This window comes from Ranitomeya imitator, chromosome 10, assembly GCF_032444005.1.
Source record: "Ranitomeya imitator isolate aRanImi1 chromosome 10, aRanImi1.pri, whole genome shotgun sequence".
Classification (NCBI taxonomy): Eukaryota; Metazoa; Chordata; class Amphibia; order Anura; family Dendrobatidae; genus Ranitomeya; species Ranitomeya imitator.
The window spans coordinates 72,554,227-72,570,994 of NC_091291.1; the positions used below are offsets into that span (position 1 = coordinate 72,554,227).

The 16,768-nt window shown below is 53.7% G+C and overlaps 1 protein-coding gene across 3 annotated transcripts in view; it reads right to left on the minus strand.

The window, feature by feature from the left end:
• The window catches only part of HMBS (hydroxymethylbilane synthase), a 139,676-nt gene that overhangs the window by 16,139 nt on the left and 106,769 nt on the right, over positions 1-16,768 (minus strand). For all 3 annotated transcript variants that reach the window (XM_069742433.1, XM_069742434.1, XM_069742432.1), the window contains exon 8: positions 5,020-5,095. In XM_069742433.1, the coding sequence (XP_069598534.1) occupies positions 5,020-5,095 (76 nt within the window). The remainder of the gene's footprint in view (positions 1-5,019; positions 5,096-16,768) is intronic.

Genomic DNA, 16,768 nt, shown 5'->3' on the forward strand with positions numbered 1-16,768 from the left:
CTTCGTACCTGATACGTCAGCTTTAAAATATTGTCCAGAGAAGACTGACGCCGGTCCCATTTGGAGAGGATTAATCTCTGCAGAGGTCTTGAATGGAACTGTGCCCATCTTACACATGGTATGCATGCCGTCATTAGGCCTAGCATTCTCATGGTCATCCTTACTGAGACTCTGTGTTCTAGTAAGAGTCTGACCTGGATCCGTATTGCCTCCAGCTTGGACTCTGGTAGAAGCGATATTCTGTTTACTGAATCCAAACATACTCCCAGGAAGATCTTCTTGTGTTCCGGAGTGAAGTCGGATTTCTGCCAATTTATGACCCAACCTAACTGTTCCATCACAGATAAGGTTCGGTTCCTGTGATCTACTAGAATCTCCGGAGTACTTGCCACCAGGAGGAAGTCGTCGAGATAAGGAATTATTCTGATTCCTTGGTTCCTTAGGAAAGCAACAATCTCTGACACCAACTTTGTAAAAATCCGAGGAGCCGATGCAAGGCCGAACGGAAGGCTCTGAAACTGGAAGTGACAGGTCCCAGATGGCAGAACTACCGCAAACCTCAGAAGCCTCTGAGAAAGAGGGTGAATGGGAACCTGATAATAGGCACTTTTCAGGTCGAAAGTGCACATTACATCGTTCTGATCTATGAGGAGGATTGCCGAACGAACTGACTCCATACGGAACCTCTTGTACCTGACCCAATGATTCAGGGGTTTCAGGTTCACTATTGTGCGAGAGTCGCCGGAGGGTTTCGTTATTGAAAATAGTGAAGAGTAGTGACCCTGGCCTACTTCTAATGGTGGTACTGGAATTATGACTTGAGAGGAAAGCATCCCCATTAAGTCTATCATCATGGGCGAGTCCCGAGGAACAATCATAGGAACAATGTATCTGTCTGGTGGAGGGGAATAAAGCTCGATCCTGTAGCCCTCTGCCACAGTCCGAAGAACCCACTGATTCTTGGTGATTTGAGCCCAGTTGTCTGAAAAGTGACGAAGCCTCCCCCCTATAAGGGTGGCGTCATTGAGACTTAGATTTCGAGGAGGGACTGAAGAAAACATTTCTGTTCCTATTACCCTGGGTACGTGAACCCCTGTTGAATCCCCTGTTAGATCTACCGCCTCTGAAGTCTGACTGTCTCCTGAAGGAGAACCCTCTCCGAAAGGACTGCGACCTCTTAGGCTTGTCCTCCGGAAACCCTTTTTTCTTGTCAGAGGCTGACTCTAGAATAATATCTAGAGATGGACCGAATACCCTTGTACCTGAAAAGGGGATTGAGCATAGCTTGGTCTTAGAGGATTATCTCCAGACCAAGATCTTAACCAGACCGCCCTCCTAGCCGCATTAGATAATGAACTATTTCTGGCCGAAAATCTGACGGATTCAGCCGTCATGTCGGACAGAAAAGCCGTGGCAGATCTCATTATAGGGAGAGATTTTAGGATCTCGGATCTCGGGGTCTTATTAGAGAGATGCTCTTCTAATTGACCCAACCAAAGGTACATAGACCGGGCTACTGAGGTAGCTGCAATGTTGGTCTTAATTAGCGCCGCAGAGGATTCCCAGGTCCTTTTTAACAGTACGTCGGCTTTCCGATCCATGGGATCGGCGTAAGTTTGATGAGTCCTCGAAAGGAATAGCAGTCCTTTTGGCAACCTTTGCCACAGGAACGTCCACTTTGGGGATCTCGTCCCAAAGTTTTACTTCCTCTGAGTCAAACGGCAGACGAGCCTTAAAGTCCTTGGACAATACCAGCCGACGTTCTGCCTCCTTCCACTCTTCGAGTACCATGGCTTTGATATGCTCGCTAACTGGGAAGACTGTATGCCGACGCGACATAAGTCCCCCAAACATCAGCTCCTGCCTGGATTGCGGTTTAGCAGTTTCTTCTATTTGCATTGTGCTCCGCACCGCTTGCACCCGATCATTCGTATCCTCAGCCTGGAAGAGGTACTTCCTCTGGTGGTCCTGGCTTCCCGAAGGAAGCTCCCCTTCCTCTTCAGAGACAAAGTCTTCAGAGTCAGACCTATCTTCAGAGGAAAATTCTGGTTCTTTAAAGTCCCGTTCCTTCCTGGCCCTCTTGCGGACAGGAATAGGGCTAGATCTTTCCATCATACTAGACAGAGAGGATTGGACTTCCTCTCGTATAAGGGACCTCATCTCCGATAGCAGTGAGGGCTGCTCATCTCTCATAACCTTGGATGTGCAATCTGCACATAAGGTTTTTCCATGCGAGTCTGGCAGCTTTACGCTACATATGGGGCATCTACTGGACTTTCCAGAGGCCTTGCCGGATTTCTTAACTGGACCAGGCGGGACAGCGGGGGTACCCTTATCCTTAAACGATATAAGATAGGGAATAAGTAAGGAGCACCTGTCTGTGCGAGCCGGTGGGGAAGTTTGCGCTATGCGCACTTACCCCCTCCTCAGGTGGCATGCTTCCTTCCATGTTTGCAGAGGTCCTCGGAACTCCCAACAGAAGCGCTACAGCCGCCGACTGAACCGCGCTGGAACGCACACCTCCCCCGTACATCAGCGTTACCGGAAGTGACGGTAACGGGTGCCGCGAAACCGGAAGTGACGCGGCCCCTGGGAACTTCCGCTCAAAGACGCCGAGCCGGGCACCGCCGGCCTCCAGGAACCGCGTCCGCAGCCGAGAGCCTCCCTCCGGGAGGAGCGACTGCCTCCAGGAGCCTTGTCCACTCCTGGTCTTTGGAGCAGAGGGACCCCCCTCTGGAGGGTATCTGCCCTGAGCCTCTTGACAGGGGGAAGGGTATTGGACGAGCCGCACGATCCCCCTGAGCTCCGGTAAGTTGCTCTCGTGTGTCCCTTGCAGGGACAGGAAAAACACTGAGGTTTGGGGGTGGGACCGGACCTTTTAAACTCTCGTGTGTTTCCTTTCCCAGCAAGGGAGGAAGGACGTCCTCCAGAGTGCTGTCAGGATGACGTCCTGGAAAAAGTAGTATTAAGACCAGTTCCCTCTTTTCTGCCAAAGGTAGTTTCCTCGTTTCACATCAATGAGGACATAGTCTTGCCTTCTTTTTGTCCTGCTCCTTCACACCGTGTGGAAAAAGCTCTCCATACTCTGGACCTGGTGAGAGCGCTGATAAGATATGTTTCTCGGACCGCTTCTTTTCGACAGATGGATGTCCTGTTCATTCTTCCTGTGGGTCACAGAAAGGGATTTGCAGCCTCTAGGTCGACCTTAGCCAGATGGATACGAGCCACCATTCAGGAGGCCTACCGCATCAAGGGTGCAGCCATCCCGGCTGGGATCAGGGCACACTCTACTCGAGCGGTAGGGGCTTCCTGGGCGCTTCGGCACCAAGCTTTAGCAAAGCAGGTTTGCAAAGCGGCAACTTGGTCCAGCCTGCACACTTTCTCTAAGCATTATACACTCAGGCCTCTGCTGATGCAAGTTTGGGAAGAAAAATTCTTCAGGCTGCAGTATCACACCTATAGGCGGTAAGTGCCTAAGGGTTTTGTTCCAGTGAGTCTTTTTTCCCCACCCTGGGACTGCTTTGGGACATCCCACAGTCCTGTGTCCCCCAATGAGACGATGGAGAAACAGGGATTTTTGTGTTACTCACCGTAAACTCCTTTTCTCCGAGTCATTCATTGGGGGACACAGCTCCCTCCCTATTTCTTCTTGTTATTTTTCTACGGGATTGTTCAGACTATAGTATTATTCTAGACATGTTGTCTTTGCTCTAATGCTGTTTTGTTTTCTCTATTTCCTACTGCTTGTGCACCAAACTGGAGCTGTCAGGGCCAGTGGCAAGGTGTATACTATGGAGGAGGAGCTAACTTTTTTTTTGTCTACTTAGTGTCAGCCTCCTGGCGGCAATAGCATACACCCACAGTCCTGTGTCCCCCAATGAATGACTCGGAGAAAAGGATTTTACGGTGAGTAACACAAAAATCCCTGTTTCTCCTGGGATTACAAACCCGTCTTGGATCCATACTGAAAGTCCACTTTAAGACCATAATCGGAATATCCTAGAAGTGCTCTCTGGCCCCCACAGGGTGAGCATTATCCCACCTGTACTATCCCGCCCCTGACGCGCTCACTTACAGCAACTGCTAAAAACAAAGTTTATTATGTTATACTTACCTTTAGAGTTGTCTCAGTAGATAAGCTACAATATCTCGACACCTTTTACTGTATATTTATAATATGGGTTAGACATGGGTATTTATGCCTGTCACCATCACCCTTTAGATATATAGTATGTGTGCGTTTGTCTTTCAGTTAAAAATTGAAACTCAATAAAAAAAAGTTTCTTGTGAAAAAAAAAAAATAACTAAAGAATGGCATTTATTTTCAATACTTACAGTACATCGGGGCAAAAAGGCTTTTATGTAAAGAACAATTCAGCTAAAATGAAATAAATGTGAATTGCTAATATTTTATAATGTGCACTCATCCAGCAGAATATAGATTATGCGCATTCATAAGAGCTTAAAAACCAGTAAAATACAGACAAAACATTATATTACCCCTAAAACAACTCATTTACTTTTGAACACCCATTTTATATACCACATTGAGGAAGATCTGGGAGAATATAAGAGATCCTGGGATAAGGAACCTCATATTTTGGACCAAAAGGAAAAAAACTGTTAACCTGTTACACAAAACATTTTTGTAGGCGCAGTAAGCACACAACTGATTGGTTGGAGTGAGCAGTGTAATACCGCACTTGTCCTGGAGAGGCACTGTAGGGAACCTGCCGCCTCCCTGAGCCTCAGTGCAGTGCACAGTGTGAATGTAGCCAGGCAGCGCTCAGTGAGGAAACGTCCTCCAGCTTCTCAGGCACACGACGGTATTATAAATTGATCTTTCCGGTAATAACTGCTATTGTCTCAGGTATCAGACGCATCGCTGGGAACCTGGACTCATGTTGTAAATTGTACTGTGGGCGGTTTGTGAGGCCACAGGGGCCGGACGGGCTTCTCCACACACCAGCACATCGCTGGGCTTCACCACGATGAGCCCATTTACTGACAAAAGGATACAATATCTTTAAACTGTAAATGAGGGTATCGCTTTTTCAGCTGAGCAGCCCTGCGAAGGGAGCTGGTCCCAATTGTGCTGAAAAACAAACAAATATTATAAAAATAAACTTTTCATTTGTGTCTCAATCACATGTGGCTGCAGCCTACGCTGGGGGATGGGGGGAAGTGACACATAAGGACTAAGGACGCACCGACCGCTTCATCCACCACCAACCACCATAATAACTGTGCTGCACTCACATGTGGCTGCGGCCTACGCTGGGGGATGGGGGAAGTGACACATAAGGACTAAGGACGCACCGACCGCTTCATCCACCACCAACCACCATAATAACTGTGCTGCACTCACATGTGGCTGCGGCCTACGCTGGGGGATGGGGGAAGTGACACATAAGGACTAAGGACGCACCGACCGCTTCATCCACCACCAACCACCATAATAACTGTGCTGCACTCACATGTGGCTGCGGCCTACGCTGGGGGATGGGGGGAAGTGACACATAAGGACTAAGGACGCACCGACCGCTTCATCCACCACCAACCACCATAATAACTGTGCTGCACTCACATGTGGCTGCGGCCTACGCTGGGGGATGGGGGAAGTGACATAAGGACTAAGGACGCACCGACCGCTTCATCCAACACCAACCACCATAATAACTGTGCTGCACTCACATGTGGCTGCGGCCTACGCTGGGGGATGGGGGAAGTGACACATAAGGACTAAGGACGCACCGACCGCTTCATCCACCACCAACCACCATAATAACTGTGCTGCACTCACATGTGGCTGCGGCCTACGCTGGGGGATGGGGGAAGTGACATAAGGACTAAGGACGCACCGACCGCTTCATCCAACACCAACCACCATAATAACTGTGCTGCACTCACATGTGGCTGCGGCCTACGCTGGGGGATGGGGGAAGTGACACATAAGGGCTAAGGACGCACCGACCGCTTCATCCACCACCAACCACCATAATAACTGTGCTGCACTCACATGTGGTTGCGGCCTACGCTGGGGGATGGGGGAAGTGACACATGAGGACTAAGGACGCACCGACCGCTTCATCCACCACCAACCACCATAATAACTGTGCTGCACTCACATGTGGCTGCGGCCTACGCTGGGGGATGGGGGAAGTGACATAAGGACTAAGGACGCACCGACCGCTTCATCCAACACCAACCACCATAATAACGGTGCTGCACTCACATGTGGCTGCGGCCTACGCTGGGGGATGGGGGAAGTGACACATAAGGACTAAGGACGCACCGACCGCTTCATCCACCACCAACCACCATAATAACGGTGCTGCACTCACATGTGGCTGCGGCCTACGCTGGGGGATGGGGGAAGTGACATAAGGACTAAGGACGCACCGACCGCTTCATCCAACACCAACCACCATAATAACTGTGCTGCACTCACATGTGGCTGCGGCCTACGCTGGAGGATGGGGGAAGTGACACATAAGGACTAAGGACGCACCGACCGCTTCATCCACCACCAACCACCATAATAACTGTGCTGCACTCACATGTGGCTGCGGCCTACGCTGGAGGATGGGGGGAAGTGACACATAAGGACTAAGGACGCACCGACCGCTTCATCCACCACCAACCACCATAATAACTGTGCTGCACTCACATGTGGCTGCGGCCTACGCTGGGGGATGGGGGAAGTGACACATAAGGACTAAGGACGCACCGACCGCTTCATCCACCACCAACCACCATAATAACGGTGCTGCACTCACATGTGGCTGCGGCCTACGCTGGGGGATGGGGGAAGTGACATAAGGACTAAGGACGCACCGACCGCTTCATCCAACACCAACCACCATAATAACTGTGCAGCACTCACATGTGGCTGCGGCCTACGCTGGGGGATGGGGGAAGTGACACATAAGGACTAAGGACGCACCGACCGCTTCATCCAACACCAACCACCAGAATAACTGTGCTGCACTCACATGTGGCTGCGGCCTACGCTGGGGGATGGGGGAAGTGACATAAGGACTAAGGACGCACCGACCGCTTCATCCAACACCAACCACCATAATAACTGTGCTGCACTCACATGTGGCTGCGGCCTACGCTGGGGGATGGGAGAAGTGACATAAGGACTAAGGACGCACCGACCACTTCATCCACCACCAACCACCATAATAACGGTGCTGCACTCACATGTGGCTGCGGCCTACGCTGGGGGATGGGGGAAGTGACATAAGGACTAAGGACGCACCGACCGCTTCATCCACCACTAACGACCATAATAACTGTGCTGCACTCATATGTGGCTGCGGCCTACGCTGGAGGATGGGGGAAGTGACACATAAGGACTAAGGACGCACCGACCGCTTCATCCACCACCAACCACCATAATAACTGTGCTGCACTCACATGTGGCTGCGGCCTACGCTGGAGGATGGGGGGAAGTGACACATAAGGACTAAGGACGCACCGACCGCTTCATCCACCACCAACCACCATAATAACTGTGCTGCACTCACATGTGGCTGCGGCCTACGCTGGGGGATGGGGGAAGTGACACATAAGGACTAAGGACGCACCGACCGCTTCATCCACCACCAACCACCATAATAACGGTGCTGCACTCACATGTGGCTGCGGCCTACGCTGGGGGATGGGGGAAGTGACATAAGGACTAAGGACGCACCGACCGCTTCATCCAACACCAACCACCATAATAACTGTGCAGCACTCACATGTGGCTGCGGCCTACGCTGGGGGATGGGGGAAGTGACACATAAGGACTAAGGACGCACCGACCGCTTCATTCACCACTAACGACCATAATAACTGTGCTGCACTCACATGTGGCTGCGGCCTACGCTGGGGGATGGGGGAAGTGACACATAAGGACTAAGGACGCACCGACCGCTTCATCCAACACCAACCACCAGAATAACTGTGCTGCACTCACATGTGGCTGCGGCCTACGCTGGGGGATGGGGGAAGTGACATAAGGACTAAGGACGCACCGACCGCTTCATCCAACACCAACCACCATAATAACTGTGCTGCACTCACATGTGGCTGCGGCCTACGCTGGGGGATGGGAGAAGTGACATAAGGACTAAGGACGCACCGACCACTTCATCCACCACCAACCACCATAATAACGGTGCTGCACTCACATGTGGCTGCGGCCTACGCTGGGGGATGGGGGAAGTGACATAAGGACTAAGGACGCACCGACCGCTTCATCCAACACCAACCACCATAATAACTGTGCTGCACTCACATGTGGCTGCGGCCTACGCTGGGGGATGGGGGAAGTGACACATAAGGACTAAGGACGCACCGACCGCTTCATCCACCACCAACCACCATAATAACGGTGCTGCACTCACATGTGGCTGCGGCCTACGCTGGGGGATGGGGGAAGTGACATAAGGACTAAGGACGCACCGACCGCTTCATCCACCACCAACCACCATAATAACTGTGCTGCACTCACATGTGGCTGCGGCCTACGCTGGAGGATGGGGGAAGTGACATAAGGACTAAGGACGCACCGACCGCTTCATCCAACACCAACCACCATAATAACTGTGCTGCACTCACATGTGGCTGCGGCCTACGCTGGGGGATGGGAGAAGTGACATAAGGACTAAGGACGCACCGACCACTTCATCCATCACCAACCACCATAATAACTGTGCTGCACTCACATGTGGCTGCGGCCTACGCTGGGGGATGGGGGAAGTGACATAAGGACTAAGGACGCACCGACCGCTTCATCCAACACCAACCACCATAATAACTGTGCTGCACTCACATGTGGCTGCGGCCTACGCTGGGGGATGGGGGAAGTGACACATAAGGACTAAGGACGCACCGACCGCTTCATCCACCACCAACCACCATAATAACGGTGCTGCACTCACATGTGGCTGCGGCCTACGCTGGGGGATGGGGGAAGTGACATAAGGACTAAGGACGCACCGACCACTTCATCCATCACCAACCACCATAATAACTGTGCTGCACTCACATGTGGCTGCGGCCTACGCTGGGGGATGGGGGAAGTGACATAAGGACTAAGGACGCACCGACCGCTTCATCCAACACCAACCACCATAATAACTGTGCTGCACTCACATGTGGCTGCGGCCTACGCTGGGGGATGGGGGAAGTGACACATAAGGACTAAGGACGCACCGACCGCTTCATCCACCACCAACCACCATAATAACTGTGCTGCACTCACATGTGGCTGCGGCCTACGCTGGGGGATGGGGGAAGTGACACATAAGGACTAAGGACGCACCGACCGCTTCATCCACCACCAACCACCATAATAACTGTGCTGCACTCACATGTGGCTGCGGCCTACGCTGGGGGATGGGGGAAGTGACACATAAGGACTAAGGACGCACCGACCGCTTCATCCACCACCAACCACCATAATAACTGTGCTGCACTCACATGTGGCTGCGGCCTACGCTGGAGGATGGGGGAAGTGACATAAGGACTAAGGACGCACCGACCGCTTCATCCAACACCAACCACCATAATAACTGTGCTGCACTCACATGTGGCTGCGGCCTACGCTGGGGGATGGGAGAAGTGACATAAGGACTAAGGACGCACCGACCACTTCATCCATCACCAACCACCATAATAACTGTGCTGCACTCACATGTGGCTGCGGCCTACGCTGGGGGATGGGGGAAGTGACATAAGGACTAAGGACGCACCGACCGCTTCATCCACCACCAACCACCATAATAACTGTGCTGCACTCACATGTGGCTGCGGCCTACGCTGGGGGATGGGGGAAGTGACACATAAGGACTAAGGACGCACCGACCGCTTCATCCACCACCAACCACCATAACTGTGCTGCACTCACATGTGGCTGCGGCCTACGCTGGGGGATGGGGGAAGTGACACATAAGGACTAAGGACGCACCGACCGCTTCATCCAACACCAACCACCAGAATAACTGTGCTGCACTCACATGTGGCTGCGGCCTACGCTGGGGGATGGGGAAGTGACATAAGGACTAAGGACGCACCGACCGCTTCATCCACCACCAACCACCATAATAACTGTGCTGCACTCACATGTGGCTGCAGCCTACGCTGGGGGATGGGGGAAGTGACACATAAGGACTAAGGACGCACCGACCGCTTCATCCACCACCAACCACCATAATAACTGTGCTGCACTCACATATGGCTGCGGCCTACGCTGGGGGATGGGGGAAGTGACACATAAGAACTAAGGACGCACCGACCGCTTCATCCACCACCAACCACCATAATAACGGTGCTGCACTCACATGTGGCTGCGGCCTACGCTGGGGGATGGGGGAAGTGACACATGAGGACTAAGGACGCACCGACCGCTTCATCCAACACCAACCACCATAATAACCGTGCTGCACTCACATGTGGCTGCGGCCTACGCTGGAGGATGGGGGAAGTGACACATAAGGACTAAGGACGCACCGACCGCTTCATCTAACACCAACCACCATAATAACTGTGCTGCACTCACATGTGGCTGCGGCCTACGCTGGGGGATGGGGGAAGTGACATAAGGACTAAGGACGCACCGACCGCTTCATCCAACACCAACCACCATAATAACTGTGCTGCACTCACATGTGGCTGCGGCCTACGCTGGGGGATGGGGGAAGTGACACATAAGGACTAAGGACGCACCGACCGCTTCATCCACCACCAACCACCATAATAACGGTGCTGCACTCACATGTGGCTGCGGCCTACGCTGGGGGATGGGGGAAGTGACATAAGGACTAAGGACGCACCGACCGCTTCATCCACCACCAACCACCATAATAACTGTGCTGCACTCACATGTGGCTGCGGCCTACGCTGGGGGATGGGGGAAGTGACATAAGGACTAAGGACGCACCGACCGCTTCATCCACCACCAACCACCATAATAACCGTGCTGCACTCACATGTGGCTGCGGCCTACGCTGGGGGATGGGGGAAGTGACATAAGGACTAAGGACGCACCGACCGCTTCATCCACCACCAACCACCATAATAACCGTGCTGCACTCACATGTGGCTGCGGCCTACGCTGGGGGATGGGGGAAGTGACACATGAGGACTAAGGATGCACCGACCGCTTCATCCAACACCAACCACCATAATAACTGTGCGGCACTCACATGTGGCTGCGGCCTACGCTGGGGGATGGGGGAAGTGACACATAAGGACTAAGGACGCACCGACCGCTTCATCCAACACCAACCACCATAATAACTGTGCTGCACTCACATGTGGCTGCGGCCTACGCTGGGGGATGGGGGAAGTGACACATAAGGAACAAGGACGCACCGACCGCTTCATCCACCACCAACCACCATAATAACTGTGCTGCACTCACATGTGGCTGCGGCCTATGCTGGGGGATGAGGGAAGTGACACATAAGGACGCACCGACCGCTTCATCCAGCACCAACCACCATAATAACTGTGCTGCACTCACATGTGGCTGCGGCCTACGCTGGGGGATGGGGGAAGTGACACATAAGGACTAAGGACGCACCGAACGCTTCATCCACCACCAACCACCATAATAACTGTGCTGCACCCACATGTGGCTGCGGCCTACGCTGGAGGATGGGGGAAGTGACACATAAGGACTAAGGACGCACCGAACGCTTCATCCACCACCAACCACCATAATAACTGTGCTGCACTCACATGTGGCTGCGGCCTACGCTGGGGGATGGGGGAAGTGACACATAAGGACTAAGGACGCACCGACCGCTTCATCCACCACCAACCACCAGAATAACTGTGCTGCACTCACATGTGGCTGCGGCCTACGCTGGGGGATGGGGGAAGTGACACATAAGGACTAAGGACGCACCGACCGCTTCATCCAACATCAACCACCATAATAACTGTGCTGCACTCACATGTGGCTGCGGCCTACGCTGGAGGATGGGGGAAGTGACACATAAGGACTAAGGACGCACCGACCGCTTCATCCAACACCAACCACCATAATAACGGTGCTGCACTCACATGTGGCTGCGGCCTACGCTGGAGGATGGGGGAAGTGACACATAAGGACTAAGGACGCACCGACCGCTTCATCCACCACCAACCACCAGAATAACTGTGCTGCACTCACATGTGGCTGCGGCCTACGCTGGGGGATGGGGGAAGTGACACATAAGGACTAAGGACGCACCGACCGCTTCATCCACCACCAACCACCAGAATAACTGTGCTGCACTCACATGTGGCTGCAGCCTACGCTGGGGGATGGGGGAAGTGACACATAAGGACTAAGGACGCACCGACCGCTTCATCCACCACCAACCACCATAATAACTGCGCTGCACTCATATGTGGCTGCGGCCTACGCTGGGGGATGGGAGAAGTGACACATAAGGACTAAGGACGCACCGACCGCTTCATCCAACACCAACCACCATAATAACTGTGCTGCACTCACATGTGGCTGCGGCCTACGCTGGGGGATGGGAGAAGTGACACATAAGGACTAAGGACGCACCGAACGCTTCATCCACCACCAACCACCATAATAACTGTGCTGCACTCACATGTGGCTGCGGCCTACGCTGGGGGATGGGGGAAGTGACACATAAGGACTAAGGACGCACCGACCGCTTCATCCAACATCAACCACCATAATAACTGTGCTGCACTCACATGTGGCTGCGGCCTACGCTGGAGGATGGGGGAAGTGACACATAAGGACTAAGGACGCACCGACCGCTTCATCCAACACCAACCACCATAATAACTGTGCAGCACTCACATGTGGCTGCGGCCTACGCTGGGGGATGGGGGAAGTGACACATAAGGACTAAGGACGCACCGACCGCTTCATCCAACATCAACCACCATAATAACTGTGCTGCACTCACATGTGGCTGCGGCCTACGCTGGAGGATGGGGGAAGTGACACATAAGGACTAAGGACGCACCGACCGCTTCATCCAACACCAACCACCATAATAACTGTGCAGCACTCACATGTGGCTGCAGCCTACGCTGGAGGATGGGGGAAGTGACACATAAGGACTAAGGACGCACCGACCGCTTCATCCACCACCAACCACCAGAATAACTGTGCTGCACTCACATGTGGCTGCGGCCTACGCTGGGGGATGGGGGAAGTGACACATAAGGACTAAGGACGCACCGACCGCTTCATCCACCACCAACCACCAGAATAACTGTGCTGCACTCACATGTGGCTGCAGCCTACGCTGGGGGATGGGGGAAGTGATACATAAGGACTAAGGACGCACCGACCGCTTCATCCACCACCAACCACCATAATAACTGTGCTGCACTCACATGTGGCTGCGGCCTACGCTGGGGGATGGGGGAAGTGACACATAAGGACTAAGGACGCACCGACCGCTTCATCCACCACCAACCACCATAATAACTGTGCTGCACTCACATGTGGCTGCGGCCTACGCTGGAGGATGGGGGAAGTGACATAAGGACTAAGGACGCACCGACCGCTTCATCCAACACCAACCACCATAATAACTGTGCTGCACTCACATGTGGCTGCGGCCTACGCTGGGGGATGGGAGAAGTGACATAAGGACTAAGGACGCACCGACCACTTCATCCATCACCAACCACCATAATAACTGTGCTGCACTCACATGTGGCTGCGGCCTACGCTGGGGGATGGGGGAAGTGACATAAGGACTAAGGACGCACCGACCGCTTCATCCAACACCAACCACCATAATAACTGTGCTGCACTCACATGTGGCTGCGGCCTACGCTGGGGGATGGGGGAAGTGACACATAAGGACTAAGGACGCACCGACCGCTTCATCCACCACCAACCACCATAATAACGGTGCTGCACTCACATGTGGCTGCGGCCTACGCTGGGGGATGGGGGAAGTGACATAAGGACTAAGGACGCACCGACCGCTTCATCCAACACCAACCACCATAATAACTGTGCAGCACTCACATGTGGCTGCGGCCTACGCTGGGGGATGGGGGAAGTGACACATAAGGACTAAGGACGCACCGACCGCTTCATCCAACACCAACCACCATAATAACTGTGCAGCACTCACATGTGGCTGCGGCCTACGCTGGGGGATGGGGGAAGTGACACATAAGGACTAAGGACGCACCGACCGCTTCATCCAACACCAACCACCAGAATAACTGTGCAGCACTCACATGTGGCTGCGGCCTACGCTGGGGGATGGGGAAGTGACATAAGGACTAAGGACGCACCGACCGCTTCATCCACCACCAACCACCATAATAACTGTGCTGCACTCACATGTGGCTGCGGCCTACGCTGGGGGATGGGGGAAGTGACACATAAGGACTAAGGACGCACCGACCGCTTCATCCACCACCAACCACCATAATAACTGTGCTGCACTCACATATGGCTGCGGCCTACGCTGGGGGATGGGGGAAGTGACACATAAGAACTAAGGACGCACCGACCGCTTCATCCACCACCAACCACCATAATAACGGTGCTGCACTCACATGTGGCTGCGGCCTACGCTGGGGGATGGGGGAAGTGACACATGAGGACTAAGGACGCACCGACCGCTTCATCCAACACCAACCACCATAATAACCGTGCTGCACTCACATGTGGCTGCGGCCTACGCTGGAGGATGGGGGAAGTGACACATAAGGACTAAGGACGCACCGACCGCTTCATCTAACACCAACCACCATAATAACCGTGCTGCACTCACATGTGGCTGCGGCCTACGCTGGGGGATGGGGGAAGTGACATAAGGACTAAGGACGCACCGACCGCTTCATCCACCACCAACCACCATAATAACTGTGCTGCACTCACATGTGGCTGCGGCCTACGCTGGGGGATGGGGGAAGTGACACATAAGGACTAAGGACGCACCGACCGCTTCATCCACCACCAACCACCATAATAACCGTGCTGCACTCACATGTGGCTGCGGCCTACGCTGGGGGATGGGGGAAGTGACACATGAGGACTAAGGATGCACCGACCGCTTCATCCAACACCAACCACCATAATAACTGTGCGGCACTCACATGTGGCTGCGGCCTACGCTGGGGGATGGGGGAAGTGACACATAAGGACTAAGGACGCACCGACCGCTTCATCCAGCACCAACCACCATAATAACTGTGCTGCACTCACATGTGGCTGCGGCCTACGCTGGGGGATGGGAGAAGTGACACATAAGGACTAAGGACGCACCGACCGCTTCATCCACCACCAACCACCATAATAACTGTGCTGCACTCACATGTGGCTGCGGCCTACGCTGGGGGATGGGAGAAGTGACACATAAGGACTAAGGACGCACCGACCGCTTCATCCAACACCAACCACCATAATAACTGTGCTGCACTCACATGTGGCTGCGGCCTACGCTGGGGGATGGGGGAAGTGACACATAAGGAACAAGGACGCACCGACCGCTTCATCCACCACCAACCACCATAATAACTGTGCTGCACTCACATGTGGCTGCGGCCTATGCTGGGGGATGAGGGAAGTGACACATAAGGACGCACCGACCGCTTCATCCAGCACCAACCACCATAATAACTGTGCTGCACTCACATGTGGCTGCGGCCTACGCTGGGGGATGGGGGAAGTGACACATAAAGATTAAGGACGCACCGACCGCTTCATCCAACACCAACCACCATAATAACTGTGCTGCACTCACATGTGGCTGCGGCCTACGCTGGGGGATGGGGGAAGTGACACATAAGGACTAAGGACGCACCGACCGCTTCATCCAACATCAACCACCATAATAACTGTGCTGCACTCACATGTGGCTGCGGCCTACGCTGGAGGATGGGGGAAGTGACACATAAGGACTAAGGACGCACCGACCGCTTCATCCAACACCAACCACCATAATAACGGTGCTGCACTCACATGTGGCTGCGGCCTACGCTGGAGGATGGGGGAAGTGACACATAAGGACTAAGGACGCACCGACCGCTTCATCCACCACCAACCACCAGAATAACTGTGCTGCACTCACATGTGGCTGCGGCCTACGCTGGGGGATGGGGGAAGTGACACATAAGGACTAAGGACGCACCGACCGCTTCATCCACCACCAACCACCAGAATAACTGTGCTGCACTCACATGTGGCTGCAGCCTACGCTGGGGGATGGGGGAAGTGACACATAAGGACTAAGGACGCACCGAACGCTTCATCCACCACCAACCACCATAATAACTGTGCTGCACTCACATGTGGCTGCGGCCTACGCTGGGGGATGGGGGAAGTGACACATAAGGACTAAGGACGCACCGACCGCTTCATCCAACATCAACCACCATAATAACTGTGCTGCACTCACATGTGGCTGCGGCCTACGCTGGAGGATGGGGGAAGTGACACATAAGGACTAAGGACGCACCGACCGCTTCATCCAACACCAACCACCATAATAACTGTGCTGCACTCACATGTGGCTGCAGCCTACGCTGGAGGATGGGGGAAGTGACACATAAGGACTAAGGACGCACCGACCGCTTCATCCACCACCAACCACCAGAATAACTGTGCTGCACTCACATGTGGCTGCGGCCTACGCTGGGGAATGGGGGAAGTGACACATAGTGAGTGAGGACGCACCGACCGCTTCATCCAACACCAACCACCATAATAACTGTGCTGCACTCACATGTGGCTGCAGCCTACGCTGGGGGATGGGGGAAG